At 41.5% G+C, this 22,610-nt stretch overlaps 1 protein-coding gene across 14 annotated transcripts in view; it reads left to right on the top strand.

Moving 5' to 3' along the window:
- Positions 1-22,610, top strand: part of ADGRB3 (adhesion G protein-coupled receptor B3) — a 1,499,072-nt gene that overhangs the window by 1,307,528 nt on the left and 168,934 nt on the right. For all 14 annotated transcript variants that reach the window (XM_069235737.1, XM_069235727.1, XM_069235726.1 and 11 more), the window contains 3 exons: positions 14,543-14,693; positions 15,319-15,388; positions 17,961-18,027. In XM_069235737.1, the coding sequence (XP_069091838.1) occupies positions 14,543-14,693; positions 15,319-15,388; positions 17,961-18,027 (288 nt within the window). The remainder of the gene's footprint in view (positions 1-14,542; positions 14,694-15,318; positions 15,389-17,960; positions 18,028-22,610) is intronic.

Here is a 22,610-nt window from a genome sequence, read left to right as displayed (position 1 = left end):
TGAAGTAGCCAACAACACTCCTGGCTCACTTCAGCCTTAGATGTTTTCATTCCTGCCAGTCAGACTGTCTGCAGAAAGAAGCACATCACTCCTTGGTTTAATGAAGCTCTTACTAAGGTTAAAAAGCCATGCAAAGCCTTAGAATGATCTTGGAGAAAAGCATATGACCCTTTGCAGAAAGCTCGATATAGAACAGCCATCAGATCATACCACAAACTGATTCTGAAAGCTAAAGCCAATTACTTTGCTATTAAAACCAGGACAATAAGAATCCTTCCAGGGAGATTTTTAAAATACTAAATAACCTCATTAGACCTACGCTTTCTGCAGACCCCATTGACACCTCCAGCACTCACTGTAATAAGGTAGGTAAATATTTCATTGCCAAAAAAAAAGATCTCTACCAGCATTTCTCCTTAGATGATTCTGCGTTGAAAGTAGATGCCTCTGCACTATCTAATGTTACCAGTTGTATGCTGGTGCTCAATTCATTCCCTTCTTTGAGTTCGCCTGAACTGCTTACTCTCTTTTGGCAAGTAAAATTGGGTTCACCCACAGATCCACTCAAACCAAACTTGTTTCTCAAATTTCATGACTCTTCTTCCACCTTACTTAGAAGTGATCAATCTCTCCTTGTCATCTGCTTGCATTCCCAGTTCTTCGAAGCACGATAAGGTGATCCCCCTACTAAAGAAACATTCTTTGGACTCCTCCATGCCAGACCATTTCTGACCTATCTCTTTCATTCCGTTTCTTGCAAAGGACACAGAGCATGTTAATGCCATCCTGACCAAGTTTTTGGATGACAACCTTATCTTGAACATTTCCCAAAACCACTTCAGGCCACTGCACAGTACGGAATCTGTGTTTCTCGCAGTGACTGAACAACTCTGTAGTGCCTTGGATGAAGATCGGTCCTCCGCTCTCATTTTGCTGGTCCAGAGCGCCACCTTTGATACACTGTCTCATAAATCTCCACGCCAGAGTTTTGGTATAGGTGGTGCTGCACTGACCTGGCTTGACCAGCACCTACAAAGTTTTAGTATTGGTGGTGTGGCACTGACCTGGTTTGCATCTCTCTCTATCCAATTGCTCCTTCTAGGTCATTTTGTCCACTCACAACCCTCAACCACATGCTTTACCTCATGGAGTTCTGCAGGGCTCTTCATTGAGCCCTACTTTGTTTAATATCTATATCCATCCTTTGGCTCACGTTGTCAAATCCACAGGATTACATTAGTATCCTATGCCGACGACAATCAGCTGGTGCTCTCCTTCACAGATAATCCTACACTTGACAGGTTGAATTTCTAAAAAGTACTGCAAGCAGTTGCAGATTGCATGAATACCAAATGTCTTTACCTGAATGCTAACAAAACTAAAGTCATTTTACTTGGGGAAGACACCCACTCTTGGGATGACCACTGGTGGCCTCCTTCCCTTGGGCACCCCCTAATTCCTAAGTCTTCCATAAAAAATCTAGGCATGGTCATGGACAGTTCCCTGACTTTTGAGGCTCAGGCCAAAATAGTAACAGGCACTTCTTTTGGGCTTTTGAGAAGTCTTCGACCCTTTCCCTGCCTTTGTGATCCTACTGTTTGCCAAACCATCATCCAAGCAGTAATTCTGTCTTAGTTAGATTATTGCAATGTCTTGTATCTAGGCTAACGCAAAATGCGGTAGCCTGGCTGCTCTTTTCCCTTCTGAAATTCTTCTCTGTCTCTGGTCTTCTTTGCAAATTGCACTGGCTCCCAGTGGAATAGCGTATTCATTTCAAAACTTTGTGTGTTGCAAATAAGATTTTGTATTCCCAGAAGGCCTCCATTCTGTCAAATTTTCTGTCATGATAAGCTACCCACTGCCTTCGCTCAGTTTACCTTAATTTGGCCTCTGTACCGCATTTCAGGTGAGTCAAAGCTGTGGCCGCTCCTTTTGCACCAAGGCCCCTGTCCTGTGGAATTTGTTACCTCTTTCTATCAGAATTATTGAGAACCATCTCCACTTTAGAAAATCTCTGAGGACATGGCTTTTTTCCATCTAATCCCTGTGTTCCGTCCGTTAGGTTGCTGACTTCGGCTTATCCTTTCTTCGGTCTAGTGCTTCAAAGCGCTGATTTTTGGGCAGCTATGTGCTTTATAAATTCCGTTGGCATAACAACATAACATAAATATATCATACATATAATTTATTTTTTATAAGTATAAAAATGTGTTGGACAGGGAAGAACTGTTAATATCACAACTCCAAAATAAAGTTGCTGTAATACTTAACATTTGCTTCCTGAACCAGCAAAATCTGCACTTGTTCTGATAATATTATGCTTTAGCTGAGATGGAACTGGGCTGGGGTATGTTGAGACTGCCCCGAGCTTGGCACAATGAAGGAAGCACCTCAACATGCATTTTTGTTTAATGGTCTTGTTTGTGTACATATGAGCTCTTCAGCAGGATTATGCTTGGCTTAGAGGAAACTGAATGCCTAAAGTAACAAGCACAAACCAGTTTAAAAAAAAAACATTTTGTTTGTTTTTATGTGGTCATGCAACTGCAAAAATCATATATCAAGATATTGTAAATTCCTTAATTAATCACAGAATAAATCGTTAAATTATTAGTAAATTGTAAACATTTAAAGCAGGTGACAATTCAGAAGAGTAACGTCTGACTTTTATTTATACAAAACAGGTAAACTCAAATATGTGCTGTAGTTTTGTTCCATAAACTAATTCAAGCTTTGAAAGTTTGACACAGTCAAGAAACTAAAATAATAAAAAACCTCCTCCCAAATATCAAAGAAGACATTCTTAGCAACAGATATTATTTTGCAGTGCTGCTAAATTGGGCGTAGCGCTCTAAGACCACTTTTGTTTAAAGAAACATATTTCTTTATCTCTAAAAAATTACCCCTGTAGTCTGATTTAACTTCCCTCAATTATGAATGATAATTTCTCCTCTGCGCCTCAGTGAAAGAGCATTTGATAATATCCTATCAATAAATGAACACAACTATTATCATTTACTGTATAGCACCTTTTTTCTTAATATCTTTCTTAGACTCCTATAAATTCAAAATGCAAAGAAATGCCCGTAAATGGGTAACCTGAAGCCACAAACAGCTGTCGCTTGTTTGTAAAAAGCAAAAACCTGTTGAGTGCAAGGGGAAGAATAATTAAGACTTTTCCTGCATACACAAAGGTGACTTACGAAGAGGTGCAAAGGAAACAGTGGAATGCATTGTTGTGTTTTTCAATATGATCTATTTTAATGGATGTCTGGAGCCCTGTCCTTAAGAAGTTTACCATATTGACAGTTTGTAGGGTTGAGTGCACAAAGTGCTCTGTCCCTGGTCACACCCATCAGTTTGGTTCATTTGTGGGCTTGCCTTTTAAAATCCTTTTTATTTCATTATTGAAAGGCATGCATACGTCATGCCTTTTACGGTGTTTAGCCCTCCTCGAGCGCACCGGTCAACTAATAAAAACTTGCGAGGCTCCATGTTTTCCGTTTGGTTTCTGGACTACTTTTTCTCTTTATTACCTGCGCAGGGAAGTAATCGAGCACTTCACATGACATCGTCCCTGTTACATGGATAATTGCACTTTTTGGAGGTTACATGGATATTTGCTGTTTTTCCGGTTGTAAGGATAATTGCACTTCTTGCCAATACGTTTCACTGCGAGCAAACTTGTGTTTCCTTTTGTGTGTCTGCTTTGTGCTTATGGTGGCCGTCGGCTCGCTTATGTGAAACTGTTTTACTTTTCATTTTCAGTTTATGTGGCAAAAGTCCTGTCACGAGTTTACAACGCTAATAGCGTTAACTCGAGCAAACGAGAGACCCATTGCATTGCAAATGCTTGTTAAACTGGTCATTCATTATGCTATATGGATACAAAAGACAGAAGAAAAACTCCCCAAATTATCCCCTAACGTATTTAATGCCATTTCCAAAACAACCATGAATTGTAAATGCTCAGATTGACATGCATGTGAAATGGAAAGGTGTTTTTTCTTCGTTTCTTCTGCCTGTGAATGACATTGCAGTTGATTTTCCATAATAGAAGTTACCTCAGTGACAGCTTTTCGTGCAGATGGTGAGGTAGGTGGCATGTGACTGGTTTGATAACAGCGACTGGGAATATATTCAGCTTTAGTTAAGTGATTAAAATTCGGCGTTTATATTTAATGATATGAAAATGCAATGGAACCTGAGCTGCTTGTCCATCCAAACAAGAGATCGTCGGAAAGTTACCGAATTTTGTATTTTTTAAATCACAAAGTGAATATACAAGTTTTTCAAAATAAAAAAGATATATACTGTTGAAAACATGAACAATTTGTATTTCTGTACAATTTTACTGAGCGCTAGGGCTAATGCCATCCTAGTCTAGAAGAGTAGCCGTGGACACTGAAATGTGATTTGCAGAACCGTGTTGCACCATATCCATCCTTAAAATGTATAACCCTAGACGCTCAATAGAGCGTCCTCTGCCAGGCCACGGTAATTCCCCTTGAAAACTTGCTGCTTTCCCTGGTGGCATACTACATAGTCGAGCATCCACAGTTCAGGGAACATGCGTCTACCTACAACATGCGTCATTTTCAGTATAGCTACCTCTATGACATTGACCAAGCCTCAGGGCATATCTTCTGGGTCTATTGCTTTGTGGCCCAGAAAGTGTATCTACGACCAAGCTTCTGATTCCTACTCCCAGGCGTTAGTAGGCCCTAATTCGAGCTGAAACATTCCCTAAAGGATGGTAATGTTGATAATGGACTATCTTTGTAATAAGGTTGATTTCCCATCAATTAGGAACTCTGCAGTAGCCATAAGGCAATAAGTATTTGCGCTATATAACTTATAAATAAATAAAAATATGTACGGTATCTCTATACTGATGCCATTGTTGTGTGTCTTGAAGATGACTATGATGATGGTGGAGTGGTATTCTAAAGACAGCAGTTACCCCAGAGTTGTCCTGGCCCTAAAATTACCATTCCAATCCGATGCACAGGCTTATCCTTTACCTAATGGCTTTAGGCATTCTTTTTATTATTGTAAAAGTGGTTGACGTATATATAGTAATATGACCGATGCCCAGAGCAAGGATTTATATAATTTAGGACGGTCATAAATTGGGAAGTCGCTCACTGCTCTCAGATGATGTAATCTATTACCAAAGGGTGGTAACATTCGCATTGGTGTGTGCAAAACAGTTGTGTCTCTCCATTATTGCCTATGTCCCCTTGTGCTCACAAATGCTCCATATTCTTAGCCATACATTACCTTCCAGGAGCATCATTTCCACCGCTGTCGCACAGATCCAAATAAAGCCTGCACCTGTAACTTACAAAAATGTATTCCCTCTTGTTTTCTTTACTCATTTGCTTCTCTCCATTTAGACACATCAATCAAAAAACAATAAATATTGCAGTTGATACAGATTGCATGAGCATATTCCAGTCATAGGACACAGGCAAAGAGACATTGGAGTGACCCTTAAGAAGCAGAGTCAAAAACCTTCCAGAAATCCTTGAAAAGTTTGTGGATGATGTACATACAGATAGATAAGAGGTGCAGTTTTACAGAGTCACCTAGCAGCAGCTTGGAAAAGTAGGGTGATCAAATCATCACTGCGATATCTGAAGCCTTTGGATGAACTATTTAGCTGGTCTGGGTGTACAATGACAGATTTGCAGGTGCTTTGTTGAGGCACACTTACTAATACAGAGTACAACTTTCAGAAACTCTGGGCTATCACAAGAAAGAAATGCAAACTCATAGTACTGCATCCAAATGAGTACTACCTGAGAAAGAGTGAAATGTTATGATAAAATGTAACCACAGCTCCAGATAATTGCAATAGGGAAAAATCTAAATTTGGCTGAAATCCAGCTATCACTTACAGCTTCAATTTTCAGAAAGATTGCCCCTTGAGGTAAACATTCACTGCTGACACCCGTTGTGACATGCAGGTCACAAGTTTGTATTCCAACCTGAACAACTTCGCCTTTCCTCCTTCTGAGTTTGATAAATTGGGTACCATTAAATTGGGTAATCAAGCAAGTTATTATTGCTCTTGGGTCTTTCTGTTGCTGCCATCTATTGAATAGGACAATAGGGGCTTTACTAGGAATAAACCCCGGTGACATTGATGTATCTATAGCATTCCATTGTAAGAATGAATATAGGTATGTATGCTGTTTATAAAACACAGGAGTAGCTACAATGTAATGTAGAATGGCACAGGAGGAAACTTTGCAGTATATGTGGGTGAGGGGTTACAAGACACCTGGGGTGGAGGGAGAGGGTGCTGAAGAAATACTTGCTATACCCAGAGGTGTGAGGGGGTTTGGGTGAGTGTCCTCAGAGGGGTTCAAAAGGGAATCTACACATTAATCAGATTTAAAGGTAGCCCCCATGTTAACCTATGAGAGGGACAGGCCTTGCAACAGTGAAAAACGAATTTAGCAATATTTCACTGTCAGGACATATAAAACATGTTACTATATGTCCTACCTTAACCATACACTGCGCCCTGCCCTTGGGGTTACCTAGGGCCTACCTTAGGGATGTCTGACATGTAAGAAAAGGAAAGGTTTAGGCCTGGAAAGTGGGTACACTTGCCAAGTCGAATTTACAGTTAAAACTGCACACACAGACACTGCAGTGGCAGGTCTGAGACATGATTACAGAGCTACTTATGTGGGTGGTGGGTGGCACAACCAGTGCTGCAGGCCCACTAGTAGCATTTGATTTACAGACACTGGCACCTCCAGTGAGCTTTACTAGGGACTTACTAGTAAATCAAATATGCCTATCATGGATAAGCCAATTACAGACACATTTTGTAAACTGGTTAGCAGTGGTAAAGTGTCCAGAGTAATATAAACAGCAAAATAAGAGTCCAGCAAACATCAACAACCTGGGTAACAGAGGCAAAAAGTTAAGAGAGACCACACCAAGGATGAAAAGTCTAACAGTGGTGTTGTGTAACAAATCTGAAATTGAAAGATGCTCCATACTCCTGGTATATAACAGGAGAAGGCATGGGGTATCATATATTCCTTCCTGCCCTTCCTATTTGCATTTGGAAGATGACAGTGCAGTGGTACCTTGATCTTAGTTGCAAGGTAAGGTGGGGTGTTGTTACTGTACACCTTGTAGTTTATACATCCAGTCCTGAATATGATGCCTCTGAACCAAGGGAGCCATTGAAGTTCTCTGAATGAGATAGTAATTCTGTGATATTTGTGATCTGAGTTGTTTCAAGTAGAACAACCTTCCACAGTGTCAGGCTGGTGCCTGGGATTCCAGACAGCAAGATATTGCCTATGTTGAAATGAGATAATACCTGCTTACTTGTGGGTGTTCTGGACGGTTTATGTAGGAAAGGACTTAACCAGATAGAGCAAGATCAGTTGGTACAAGGTGTTCTTTTTTATGTGCAATGTGAGAGTTGTAGTTAATGTTGCAGTCAATGTAGGAGTCCAGGACATTACACATGTGTTTAGTCACGGAGACTAACTGTCCAGGTTGATCTTTAAGAGCTACTGTTGGAAACAACCCTTTTGCAGGTTTATCCCCCAAACTTTGTGCCTCTGACCTCCTGTTTTCGACAGTGTGCTGCATTTCATTTTTGCTGGCTTTAGGACTCAGGGGATTTTCCCACTGCTGACGAGTGCTAAAGTGCACATGCTCCCTGTCTAAATTGTACGGGAGATTGGTTTCTCTATAATTGGCATTTTTGATTTACTAGGAAGTCCCTATTATAGTGCACCAGGTGTGCTTAGGGACTGTTGATCAAATGCTACTAGTAGGTCTGCAGCACTGATTGCAACCCTCACATGAGTAGCCCTGTAAACATGTCTCAGACCTGCCACTGCAGTGTCTGTGTGTGCAGTTTTAAACTGCCATTTCAACTCGGCAAGTGCACCCACTTGCCAGGCCCAAACCTTCTCTCTTACTGCATGTATATTACCCCTAAAGAACACCCAATGCAGTACAATGGGTGTGTTTAAAAGGTAGGACATGTACTGGTGTGTTTTACATGTCCTGATAGTGAAATACTGCAAAATGTGATTTTCACTATTGCAAGGCCTATCTCTCCGACAGGGTAACATGGGGCTTGTCTTGGAATATCTTTTAAGTGTAATTTCCCATTGGGAGCAAATAGAGACAGGGAGTTTGGGGTCTCTGTACTCACAATTATAAAATACATCTTGTGGTAAAGTTGGTTTTTAAATTGTAAGTTTGAAAATGCCACTTTTAGAAAGTGGGCACTTTCTTGCTTAACCATTGTGTGCCTCTGCCTGTCCAATGAATACACATCTGGGTCAGGTTGACAGTTTGGCTATTTGTGTATTCACTCTAGAGCTGAGGGGGCTGAGGTGTGCCCTGCATACCCTGATGGCCAATCACCAGGCTGATTTGTCCTCCAAAGCCAGAGTGGTGGGAGGAACTGGCTCTTGCACCTGCATAGGACTGTGCCAGTCCTCACACAAAGCAGTCTCCATCCCTCTGGATTGTGTCTGGGGCCAGGACAGGGAAAGACAGGGTCTTGTGCACTACTAAGACCTCATATTGAAGTACTGGACCTCTGACACACATAGCTAGAATCCTTCTGGACTGCAGAAAGTCTGCTAGGAAGAAGAACTGGAAGCTGTGGGATGGACTGCCACTCTGTTTTTTGCTTCATTGTGCCGGCCTGCTGCTTCTGTCCTGGGAGTGAAAGGACTGGATGTGGCTTTCTACATCTTGCTTCCAAAGGCTTTCCAAAGGTCTTGGACTGAGCTTGCCTCCTGTTAAGAAGTCTTAATGACATCAAAGACTTCACCTGCCAGCGTCTGCACTCTCATGCTGAGAGTCCTGACTTGCCAAGTGGTGCTAAATCCAGTTCTTAGGCTCTTGGGAGTGAGTTCTGGTGCAACAAGGGAGAAACTAGTGCATTGACATCCTGAACAACCTTCATACTGGTGCCACTGTCTAACCCTGCATAGCTGCCTGCACTGGAGCCGTGGTCCCTGCTGAGTGTAATGATCGTGACTTACAACACAGGCCTGACATGGTTGCAGCTTGTCCAAAGTCCTGCCACAGCGCGAGTCCAGAGTACCGTGGCACCTGACTCTGCTACAGCACCTGTGGCCCAATGGTGTGATCACGACATTGCAAAGTCAACACCTCATGTTTTGACCTGCTGTAACTAACACGGCAACGGCTCCAGCGACACCTCACCTCCCTGACTCTGTGCAACATCTTTGTTTCCTCATCGTTTTCCAAAGTATTGTAACCGGGGTAAACAAAACTCCCTGGCCCGCCGTGCATCGTCACAGGTGGTGCCAGATGCTTGGAAATGTCTCAGTAAAGCCATTTTGAAGTGTTTTCACTATGTTACTCTGTGTGTATAAATACTTTACACATTGCCTCAGAGATAAGTCTGACTCTTCGAGCCAAGCAACCAAGGGGTTGAGCAGGGTCATCTTAGCTGTGTGACTCCCTTATCTTGACTAAAGTGAGGTTCCCCACTTGGACAGGGTGCAAACCACTACCAACTAGAGACCCCATTTTTAACAGCTACTATTGCATTACGTGGAGTTTTCTGTCATTGGGAATAAGTGAAAACTCATGGATGTTGAGATTCAGCTTGAATTGTGGCATCCAAGCTTGAATTGTGGCAAGGCAGTTCTTCAACCAGTTGATGTAAAAGCCAGATAGTGTTTCCAGCCACAGTAATGTATCATGTTAATCACGTTAATCAATAAATACTGATATTTGTGTCGGTTGTCAAAACTTACAAAGACTATATGTAGATATTGAAGATTACTAAGGAGAATATGGAGATTTAGGGGTTTGCATGACATGGAATGGTTTTCAAACGAAAGGAGCCCACATTGAATAGGTGGATTCTGTTCTATATGTAAGAAATTTACCACTGCATGAAAATTCAGTAGACGCCCAATTGGAGGAGAGGATGTTTAGTGTGTGTACTTTCTGATAGTTTGTGTTGAATAGTTCACGGAGATCAAGGTGGACAAGAAATGTTGGCAGTATTGCTACACATCAGATGAGTGTTATTAAGCAACTTGTGGTGGCTGTCTTTATCCTGAAATGTGGGTCTGATTACAATTGGGAATTGAACAGGGTAGAGTTGTGTCTGATCATCTCCTAAAGCTCAATTACATCTTAAGCAATGATTTTCCCTCAGAATAGTAGGTTTAGGGAATTCATCTTTTCTGCATTGTCATTCCAATAGTTTTGTCTTACATTAAAAAAATGTTGACTGGTGTTTTGACTCTGTCCACTGTGGCACTGCTACTCTGTGCCACGGAGCATGTACTCGGTCTGCAAAACTGTACTAGAAAATTGGTCGCACCCATCATGCGCATTTAACTTTTAATTTGTGCAATGGTAATTTGGTGCAGAAATTGCCCCAGTAGCATGAAAGATAAACAACATATGTGGCAGCAATGAGTATTTCTGCCATCCACATGTGTGTCAAATGTGTATGGCTTGAAAGGGCACAATTGTGCTCTGGTTGGCCGGCAATTTCAGATCACTGTAGTGACACATGCCAGGGAAAAGTGCTTCTGCCATTTAGAAAAGTCTGTCATTACATTACCTAAGTCACTTTTGAAGTATTACTTGTACGCCCACAGATACTGCACAATAAGGCTGTTTTTAGTGTTGATAAAGCTGCAATTAGTAAGAGGAAGAAACACAAATAAAATAAATGGTACATATCAATGCATAAGAAAAAGCTAAAGTGATGAGTGAAAGCCATATTGTATCTAGTTTTCAAAAATCTAAAGAAGGGCTGAAAAATAGTTTGTTGGGGAAACGTTACTGTGAGATAGACTACTGTGTACTACCTGGGAGAAAACTGATTTAGAACCGTGGCCGCCTTGGTGCGGACAATCTTCTGAGAAAAGAATGTCTTGTCCTCTGGCAGTAGGCTGGCAGGAGTGTTGTCATTAAGTGGTCACTTAGCAGAGACTGCCATTTGGGGACAGGGGTACAAGACTAGCTGACATAACAAAAGTGGGTTCCTCCTTTCACTCCCACTACCAAAAGAAACCGTCAGGGACCACTACCACTGATTCTCAAAGTTATCATAGAATTTCTGGCTCCACCCAAGCAGGAGTTCCACCTCTTACTGAGTGGAGAGTGTCTGTTATACTTAAAGGAGTGGCTTGGACAAAAAACAGACCTCAGTCAGATAGGGAAAAGGTGGGGGCTTTTTCGTTGAGAGACTCTGGGAAAGTGTGTTGTAAATTAAGAGAGGAAATGTGGAAAAGACGTGCAGTGTCTGTGAGAAAATAGGATTACTACAGGAAAACTATTTTACATACCAGCGAATGGCCCTTAAACTTCTAAAATCGGAATATTCATATAAACAATAGACAAACTATGAAGACTAACGCCCTTCTTGTACTATCACTAATAATACATGTTGTAGCCAGTTCAAAAGAGTATTACTCCTTTAGCACTACTTCACATCCGAATAAATACCTTTCTGAATTTCCCCCTGACTTTTTCCTTATCGATATTTTTTCTGTTCCGTTCATTTTCTTTTCCAATTATTGCATTGGAGCAAAAATTTCAAACATATTTTCACATGCTTGGGCATTCACTGTAGGATTAAGCTTTTTTTCACCAGCTTGGCATCTCCCACTCCGTTTTTCACCCGATTTACAATCCTGCATTCCTGGTCCAAGTTTCAGCATAAAGGTACTAGGATGCATTAATTCAAAACACAAGGAAAAAAAGAACTTAACAAATCACTTTTCCAACAATTGTTTTTTTTTCTCTTGATTAGAGCATAACGCTCGTAGATGTCTCCACTTTTCACCAATGTTATATGTGTTCTGATGAAGCAAAGATCTGAATGACCCAATTTGTGTAATAAATAACCATCACGCAGCTGAATAGTTTTGTTGTCCACTTTCTATTGGCTGAATATTGTTCTCAGTTCTGGGATCACTAGAGCACTTCCTTGTGGTTGAGCACACCAACTCTAATTGTTTTGAATTGTGTCAAGGTAGAACTGGCACTCGTCAATTCATCTGTGGTTAAGAACCCCAAAACGCCTTTTTCCTAATCAGAAGTGAAAAGTGGGGAATTAACCCTGCAGTGATTGGAAAAAAATACTTTTGAGTGTCAGGTTTTCAGTGTCAAATTCAGCAACTGATTTTTCTCCAAAAGCAGAATTGAACGAATTCCAAACTGTAGTCTTAAAAGTCTTAAGTTCTGTTTTGCCCTTTAAGGGTGTGGCAAAGCATGTTTGGTGAGAGCGTTCTGCCTTTACTGCATACATATTAATTCTTCCAAGCCTCGCAGTCCTTTTTGTTGTGTGTTACAAACTTAACTGTTTGTAATTTCAGGATATAGGCGACTCATGTTATGACTTTATCTGGCATAAATGAGCTTCAAACCCTGAAGACCGTCAACGGTTTAATGGAAGCTGTCACATAAAATGAGACACGCAGACGAGTATTTTTATGGTTGAGGGAGTGATTAAAGATGAAAATGTTTATTGTAAAAGGTTGAAAAGATGTTTGACTAAACAATGCAGCTGTCTGAAGGGCACGCTGACAAAATTCTAAGGCTGACCTACAAAACTTTCTGTAGATTTATGTGATTATGAAACACAAAGCCAGGTGCCTTGGATTAGAGCATCCCCTGCAGTTGAACGTTACCAAGACATAGAAGCAATGTAGGGCATGCCGCTGTCACTGATTGTTGCAATGTGCATAAGGAAACAAGGTCATCTCTGTAACTGCCGTCCAAGGATTGTATCACTGGGGTAACGAAACGTACCCCTCCCCTGCAAAGTATACGGAGGGGCCCTTACTTCGGACTCACTCAGGCTAACGCCATGGTACTGTGCTGAAGGGGCCCCTCCAGCTTGGGACCTCCTCCACACCGCTGGGCTGCGGGGGCCTTTGTTACGCCACTGGATTGTATGAAAAAAGTGCAAGATACATGAAAACATGAAAAGCGTAATTATTTTATTCCATTTGTAATATGTGTGCTGAATAGTTTAAAACTAGTTCCCAGAGAAGTCATAAAACAATATTGAAAGACACTACATACAAATAAACAACTGTTTTTTTTTTTTTTTAATAGAAATTATTAGTCTGCCCTTCAATAGCAATAGACATATTGTGTTCTATTGGTTTTGCATTCCCATCTAGCATGTCAAGCTGTGCCAGGGGTATGAGGTATTGTGTGTGTTAGTTGTTAAATGACCTTTTAGCTGAGAGTCTGTGTCTTTTAAAGTCTACTTTAGCATTTGACATGTAAATGGTATCAACGTCTTTAACCATTTGAGTTCGGCATGCTAAGTGATAAAACTTTCCTACAATGCTTTATGGCCAATCAAAAGTTCGGGCTCTCTTTGTGGAAGAGTCTGTAGCACCCATAGCACTTTCAGCTAGGCATTTGACAACTGTACCTTTTGGGTGTGATTAAGTTACTTCTTTTTATTTTGGGAAAGCAATCATTAAGGGGGTTATGTCGCAGGAGGAGAATATTGATATTTCATTGCAACACGTTGTCAGCAGCAGGACGTTAAAGGGCAAATGTGCTAAAGACGTGGGCTAATTGTTTCAAAACAGTTTCACCCCCATACAAAATATAAAGCTAAAGGCACAGGGCCATCAGAATGCTGTTGTACATAAATGGTGCGATTGAAATGCAGTACAGACGTATGTACACCCAGAACCCCTTATTGGAAGAATAGAACTTTAGAGAAGGTCTGTCCTTGGACGTCATTTAGGGGTTGCCAGGGGCCGCAGCTGCTACCCCTGGTTTACCCTTTACGACCCTTGGCACTGTCTGTGCGACCCCTCAGAGGTGGCAAAATCAGTGCCAGTGACACAAGGGCAGCTCGGTCATTGCTGCACTCACCTTGTATTTTTTTTTTTACACTGATAGTGAATAATATTACTTTATTCATAATTAGTGTGATAAGAAATGAAGTAGAATTAGCTGGAATTTGACCTTCCATAGTAGCTGGGGTGGAAGTAAACATTGCTTTTGAATGTATGTTGTTTGCGTGCCTGCTGGTGATTGCATGTGTGAATTTGTGTGTTTGTGTAAGAATCGTTTGTGAGTGAAACAGAGGGTCAAAGGGCGTGTGATGTCACTTTCTGCTACCCTGGCATTTTGGTGAATTGGCGTCTACGGGTCTCTCTAGCAGCATCGGAAAAACTATTTGCTAACTTTGCTGGTTTGCTTGCCTCATCACATGATGTGAGAGCTGTAGGGATGCACAGTTGTCATTTTGGAACCCCCTGTCGGTAACTTTGTACAAGAAGGAACAAAAAGAAGGAGGTTCAGAATTGAATATTTGCCGAATTCAACATGAGTCATGTGGCTCTAAATAATTTGACTTTCTGAATTTGTGAAATGATACCTGTTCAATGAAATGTAGGTGAATATATCATTGGTAAAGGCCAAATGTTATGAATTAAGACGCACTATCAACTTGCCAACAGCTCACCTGATTCTGATTCCACTGTGCTTTTCTTGTGTCTTCTCACAGAACATCTGCACAATGACCACAGCATTTTTACACTTCTTTTTTCTGGCTTCATTCTGCTGGGTACTGACAGAAGCCTGGCAGTCATACATGGCTGTCACTGGAAAAATCCGGACGCGGCTCATAAGGAAACGCTTCTTGTGCCTTGGATGGGGTGAGTCAATAAATAGATGTATTTAAATCCCTTTAGTGGGTTTCTAATGGGCACGAGAAAATTCGATGCCAGGGGTTTTTATTTTACTAGTTCTGCAAAGCAGAAAATACGCGCTGCAGCAAGAATCTGCAATAGGGCACTTCTGATGTATATTAAAGTGGATGCTGACGAATTATTTAATTGGTTTTGACAAACGCTATACATTACTACATTTTCGTTCTAGATAATGGTCCTTTCTTTCTTTTTTGGAATTTATGTGATTATGCTTCTTAAAACGATTTTTAAAGTGGGTGCTGTTTTAAAACAGTGAGCTAAAAAAACGTATGCCTCCTTGAACATAAAATGTCGTCTCTGTATTAGACTTCATTTCCAGCAAGGGGAGATATACTAGTTGCCTAGCAACTAAAAAGCAATGCTTGCTGTGCTGAAAGCCCAGCTGTCCCTACAGCTCTTCAAAAAGAAAAGCCTAGCAATAGAACTGTTCTTTGTGTAATGATTCATTCAGTATAAAATTGGAATTCTTTTCGATTCGTGTAGTTTAGTCAGACATTTCATTTTCAGATAGGGACATTAAGATAGTGTCGACGCCTCGATAACAACCGCAGCATTTGTTCTCTCTTTGCAGGATTACCAGCATTAGTTGTTGCCATATCAATGGGTTTTACCAAGGCCAAAGGATATGGAACCACAAACTAGTAAGTTACTGCACCTTGCTGAAGTGGTGGTCATTGGCATTTCCTTTGTGGTGTAGTCGATTGTCGTTGTAACAACCAGCCTTCACGCTTCCATTGTTGTTCCTTTACTTCAGACTGTTTGGACAGGTGAATATTCCAGCCTCTAATGTCAGTCCCACAAATCATCACTGACTGAGTGTTGGGTGCAGGTTTGAGGAGGTGTGAGACGTAGGCAAAAATTAGGCATCACAAAAAGCAAATGTCTCTTCTCGACTAATACCAAATGAGTTCTTATTTGACTCTCTAATGAACCGCACTAGATGATTCAGTTAATTTTAAAGTAAAGGCCTGTGCATAGATGAATAATATGACATAAAATATAGCATTTAATAATGAAATCCTGACACACTTTAAAGCAGCCAGCTTGTGAATGATGCCACAGTAGGATATGCAATCCAAAATGTATCATCAATCATAGGGACATTCTGGAACCATTGATGTTGTGATTGCCTATGATGCAAGATCGCAGAATAGAACAAGCTATTGGTGTGTACCTGGATGCCGGTTTGACAATACTAAATTTAACAAGATTGATACCTGTATACATATGCTAAGCACCAGTCTTGCATTAAGATTATGAGGTTAATTATTTAAATATGCTCCTTTTTAAAGTCATTCAGGCTTCTTTTGCTGCTAATGACGGTTCCTGTGCTTGCTATCAGTTTAGAGAGTCGCATGAGATGGAAGACACTTCCTTGGTCTCAATATGTAGAAAGAATTGGAAATTTTTCGTTTTAGGTAGTGGTCTATTGATCTTTGAGAAATGTTTGCTAAATTTTCGAAAATCAGATGTAATTTAGAGAATGCACAGTTTTTTTTATTTATTTAGAAGTTGTATTCGTGCTAATGCATGGGGCCTCTTAGCTACTGCAAACATCTTAATAGATGGAAAAACCCCTGTTACAAATATAGTAAATTCATAATGATATGTGCTACACTTTATAGAACTTATTAATTTTCTCCATAATAACACCTGCTACCATTTCGCATTATTAGGGCATCACTTTGCAGAAGGTATTAGTCACCCTACTAGGGTGATCATAAAATATGCTACCTCTACAGCATTCCTGGGACCAGCCAAAGAAGTCTGACAAGAACGTCAAAGAGTGGTCTCCTAAATCATATGTGTGGGACCAAAAAATATCATGATATTCTGGGCATTTCGTAGGGAACTATCCACTTTGCACATCTTTTAGTTGACTTGTGGAAATGATTCTTCTGGCTAGGACTACAGCTGATTAGATATTATAAGATGTTTTAGAATTTGATATGTTCTTCAATGTACTCAAGTTCCCTCTGAAAGAAAGAGCGCTCAGAATCTGGACTATTTTGCTCCTTAAGTAGGAATTGATTGTAGCCCAGATTCAGTAAATTAGGGATGCAGCATTGTTACAGACAATTTTCTGTTGCTAACTTTACCCTTACTAACTGGTGGACATAGAATGCAAGTCTGCAGATGATGATTCACAAACAGTAGAGGACCCGGCTAGTAAGCACATATTCTACTCTCCTATGTTCGGATGTGCACTCGTTGCATAATAAAGAAGCTGTAATTCCCATAAGCTATGTGTGCATAGTGTTTTGGGCTTGCTGTGCTCAGTGGGTTCCTACCCATATTACCCATGAGCACACCATTTCCATGCATGGCCTTTACAGGGGATGGTCATGCCAATGCTTCGAGATTCATTTCCAAACTTTATTTATTGCTGCAAATGTAAATCAATAATCCACCACTCATGAGTTTTATGGCTGATGTAGTTTCTACCATGGAGAGAGAAAACATGTATAGTTGTATTTCAACATAACCTGTGAAAACCCTGGCGTAGGGACAGGACTGTCATTGAGTAACAGAAGGTATGCCAAGCATATTTCCCAGCACGTCTTTCTCTAAATGAAGCTTATCTAGAATCTGCACATGTGGCACCCTTTCATGACCAGTTTGAGGGCAAACTTTGGATGAGAACATGCTGCATACATGCAACCCAGCTTGTACTCATTCATCTCTGTACATGTACAAATTATATTTGTGAATTTACATGTGTACATAATGGGGCTTTTTCCTGGCCTTCAAAGGCAATGGTTGATAAAACGATTTTGTGTACCGGGCCAAATGTGTCAGTGTTTTACATTACTCTATTCCTTCTACTTTGTCTACATTTAATTACCTTTCTTCTTCAATAATGTGCTTCAGTGATCTACTAAGTAGTGACATCCCTTCTGGGCGTAATAAATCGATGGAAGTAAATTGTAATGTTTTAAAATTGTTTTAAACCATACTTTGACGATGTTGCAGCTTCTATTGGATGCCTACATCTCAGTGGACGACTTTGAAAAGCAAAGTCTTTAATTAAGGGGAGAACCATGCTACTCCAGCTAGATGTAGTGGTCACTAGGGCTGAGAAGGTTCAGTGTTAAGAGGAGTGTACCCGCATAAATTAGAGACATGTCAGCAAGTAGATGTCGTTGTTCTTGCATGTCCACATCAGTGATGTTGCATTCATAAAAAAACGTTTCGTTTTAATTTCCTTTTCAGCTGCTGGTTGTCTCTGGAAGGAGGGCTTCTTTATGCCTTTGTTGGCCCTGCTGCCGCTGTTGTTTTGGTAAACACAAGAATACTTAGCATAATTACCTGAATATGTTATTATGTTGATGTAATGCTTATACTTTGAATAGCAAGTTTTATCGCATATGCTTTTAATTTTAGGAGAATCGTTTATAGTGCATGCTCCTTCATTGTGAAATATGTGTCCTAAAGCACCTAGTAATGCAACCCAGTGAGGCTGAGGGATCACTGGCTTGAGACCACTTACTATACAAATAAATGTTGTACTTTCTAGAACATTGGCTCTGCGCAGATGTGTGTGTCTTTCTTGTGGAGGCCCATAGCTAATTGAAATGGATCAATCTTGTAACCAACTATTACTGCAAGTTGGATGCAAAAAAGAACCAAGAAAGTCTTTTATTTATGTGTTTATTCTGCTAGCCGCAGTTCCCATCTACTTTAGTTGTGTGGAACGGTTTTCTCTTGTGAATGTTCAACAATTCTAATGAATACTGCAATTATTACTTGCAGACTGCAAAGTTATATGGAAGCCAATTAACACACTGAAACCGGGTATTTTACGAAAGAAATCTTGACAACATTCATACAGTTCCAGAGTAGCTAGAAAAGGGCACATTCATTTCAAAACCAACCAGATCTCACAAGGGACTACTGCTAGTTCATGGAGAAGAACAAACCAAAGGCCTAAATGTCGAAAGTGCAGGACATTTAGCAAACTGCAATTAGCATGTTAATTGTGTTCTACAATAGACTTTGCTCCCTAACGAAACCTTTTCACAGCCCTACTTCGTTGTCTGTGGTGTACGCAACAATTGGGCTCCCTGCTTTTTGATGGGACATATTCTTATATAGTGCAATATTGATTGGAAAAATGTGTAGATTGGAATCATGGCAACCCTTTCCTTCCTTACCTTGCGGAGTCTCTAATCTGGTCATGAAAGCTACCTGTAGAGTCAAACTGGCATCAGGGAGAAGCAGTAAATTCATTAAGATCACAAAATGGAATATTTCCTTAACGTATTCAGAAAAATCGTCAAAGTACTAGCTCGTGAGAAAAACTAGAACGTATTGGATGGAATGTTTGAATTAATCCCATTCACTGGTGATTTGTCTGTGTGGCATTGCAATACGTCACATATGTCCTCATTTTGCCACTAAAGACAGGAGCCAACCTTATTCAATTTAAGCTTAGTTCTTCTTCAGTTGGAACAGTCCAGCTAAACCTAGTCCACACTCTGTGAATTTGAGAACATGATCTCTGTATTCAAAATCGTACCAAAGAGTACAAACCTTTGCTGCAGGGTATATTGCAGCAAACTAATTAAACTTAACAAATTAGACTAGAGGAAGTTAGAAAGTACTAGTTACCTTGAAGTGTCAGTTTGCACGACGGTTCAGTAATCTCCTTAGAGTAAAATGTTCTGGACCTGAATGAATACTATTTTAGGTACCTCTGACGGTATATCCACTCCACGTTGTGACTGACAGTGAGAGATGTTACATTCCACTGATATCCCACGTTCATTCCGCAGACTGTAAACAGTGTCGCCGATTCAGGTAGAGTCTGCTAAGAATGGAAGCTGCCATCAACACTCATTATCATACAGATGCGATCAGCCACACGGCGAAAGCAGCGGTTACCACATGATTTGTGGGCTCCTGCGGCGTAAAGTTGCCTACGTCAGCTGTGGCTATTTTAGGAATTACGTCTCATAAACTCATTTGCACCAATTGCTTCGGGGACAGCGAGACAAGGACATTAATTTCAGGGTGCACCGTGTGTTCCAGGTGCTCTGTGGGTGAAGCTCAGAAGGATTGCGCGTGAGCCAATTTCAACGTTTTTAAAGTGGAATATAATGCCTTTTTTCAGAAGAAACATTTATAGTTGTGGCACGGTGGCAAGAACATATTTAAATAAAAATCTAAGCAGATTGCCGTCCAGCTAATGGTGCACGTGTTTGCTTTTAAATCACCATTGTCAGAAAGCAAGGACTGATTATGTCTCTCAGCAGCATTATGTGTTATCATCTGCCGTCGGTTTCTGTTATGCTGGTTCACGACTTTCCAAGAAATAGTCTCGTTGTCCTTGGCTCTTCAAAAAGGATAGTATGTTTTTTGTCAACTGGGACAAAGGAAAAAAACCATGGCTCTTCATTGCGAAAATTAATAGGAACTAGTGGTGTCATTCTCATTAAAATGAATGCCAATAGATGTGGAAATCGTCAATATCTTCCCTGCGTTGTAGGATGACTTCAAAATTAGATGCATTGTAATAACATTGAATTACCGCAAGTAGTGCAGGTTTTAATTTTCCACAAGATGCATGTGGAATGTTTTGGGCAACAGGCCATTGGGAATAACTGGTTTGATTTTATAGCACTTCCTTGTTTCCAGAATTTCAAGGGCATTTATTTGCACTACCACTGTTGGACCTATTAGCCTTAGGGCAATTGGTCTCCCCCCAACTTGTTGCCTTTTGCCTCCCCATTTTTTTACTGTATCTTTTTGTTGGATTTAGGACTCTGGGCACTTTACCACTGTTAACCAGTGCTAAAGTGCATGTGCTCTATCTCCCCTAAAACTTGGTATAATTGGCTTACACCTATTTGCCTTATTTAAATTACCTGTACATCCCTTATAAAGTGGTATAACATGTGCCCAGGGCTCGTGCTCTAAATTCTACTAGTGGGAGTGCAGCACTGGTTCTGAAACCCACTTAGGTAGCCTTTCAAACGTATTTCAGACCTGCCATTGCAAGACCTGTGTGTGCAGTTTACTGCCACTTCGACCTGTCACTGAAAACCTCTTGTCAAGCCTTAAGCTTTCCTTTTATTACCCATAGTTCACCCCTAAATTAGCCCCTAAATGACCCTAGGGGCAGAGTGCTGTGTAATTAAAAGGCAGGACATGTATTTGTAAATTGTACATGTCCTGGCAGAGACAAACAGCTAAATTTATTTTCACTGCAGTGAGGCCTACTCCTTTCACAGGCCAGCATTGGTAATTCCCTTGTACACTTTCAAGTGGTAACTCCTGATCAGGAAGGAGGAGCTGTTGGAACTTTGCACTTGTTGCCATCATGTCTCAATCTGGATATGCAACAGCTGGAGCTGTGTTTGAATTAGGGAAACTGAAGAGGTACTCAGTTGCTCAGTTGAAACAGTTCTGTAAAGCTCTTGCCTGTCCTGTTAAGAGCTCCGGGGGAGCTGCAGGAGGCACTGAGGACCTGGGTGACATCCAAGGAAGCTGGGTGGCACACAGAGGATATGGATGGGGAAGTGCTGTGTCTACACAGTAGTGTAGTAGAGGTACCTGTTACACCTGGGGGGAAGGTCTCCAGGAGAGGTAGCAGTAGGTCCTCTAAGGGTCTGACTCCTAAAGATTTGCAGGACAGACAGGCAGCAAGGGCTCGCCGGTTGGAGGCAGAAAAGTTGAGGAGGCTAAGGGAGTTTGAAGAGTGGGAAAGGGACTTAGAGATAAAAGAGATGATTTGGGCTTATGAGTTCAAACTGAGAGAGCTGGAAGTCATGAGGACTGAGTCCAGCTGGAATGGTGGCAGCAACAATTTTATATCTAGTGGTGCTGAAGAAATTCACATGCCCAGAGATCTGGTGCCCTACTTGAAGGAGGGAGTTGACACACATCAGGAGGTTCAGGGGTATGAGGTAGCTCCAGTGATGCAGAGGGTCCCTGAGGTGGATTGGGGAACTGGCATGGGGAGTCATATTACTAATGGTGGGAGGGACACTCTACTGACTCTAAGTGAGAGTGACAGGGAGAGGGGTCCCCCCCCAGGTAGAAGTCCTGGTTATGGAATGTGAAGATATCCCAGAAGAGTGTGGGTTGAGTGTCAGGGACAGTCAGGTACTGTCTCACCAGTCTCAGGAGGGTGATGTGAGGTACCTTTTAAAGACTTAGTCACTGGATGGATGGGTGAAGGGTACTTTGGTTAACTCATGTGGGGCTGAGTGATGTAATTGCTGGGGAGCATATGTCTAGTCCTTATTTTCCAGAGCTACGCCAACACCAGGTGGAGTGTGAGTTCTCTGACCCCAGGGAACTTACACTGGAGGCAGACCTCTGGGTGAGTACCAGAGTCTGAATAGGCATTTGGGGGTGCTCCTGAGATGAGTGGTCTAGGTAGTTCCCAACCTGGTGAGGTAGGGAAGGATTGCAGTGTCCCAGGTAGGTCCCAGTGTAGTGGGATGGGTGAGGGACCCCATGTCCAGTCTCAAAAGACAGGGAATGTGGATGGGATGAGTCCCAAGGTGCCCGAGATCTGGTCCCAGGCCCAGGAGGGTTCTATGAGGGAACACCAGTGGTCCAACTGCAGGGTGGTTACTCTGGGATGGATAACCAGGTTCAGAGGGTAAAAATCTAACCTGGTTGGGGGGTAGGTGGGCCCCCCAGGAAGTCCTGGGTTTCCAGGCAGTGGTCCAGTCTGAGGGTTCAGACCCTGGACTGGAGGATCAGGTGCAGGGGGTAAACAGTGACCTGAAGGGGGGGGGGGTGGTTTGCCCAATCACCCCCCTCGTGTGACTTCAAGGGGTACTCTCCCTGAGGGGGTGTGCCGAACCCTGAGAGTAAGGGCAGGGGAGAGAGAGACTCACCCCTGACCCC

Source organism: Pleurodeles waltl, chromosome 5 (genome assembly GCF_031143425.1).
Source record: "Pleurodeles waltl isolate 20211129_DDA chromosome 5, aPleWal1.hap1.20221129, whole genome shotgun sequence".
NCBI classification, from domain to species: Eukaryota; Metazoa; Chordata; class Amphibia; order Caudata; family Salamandridae; genus Pleurodeles; species Pleurodeles waltl.
Note: the sequence above shows the minus strand (reverse complement) of the source record. Positions and strands in the feature narration are given on the sequence as shown.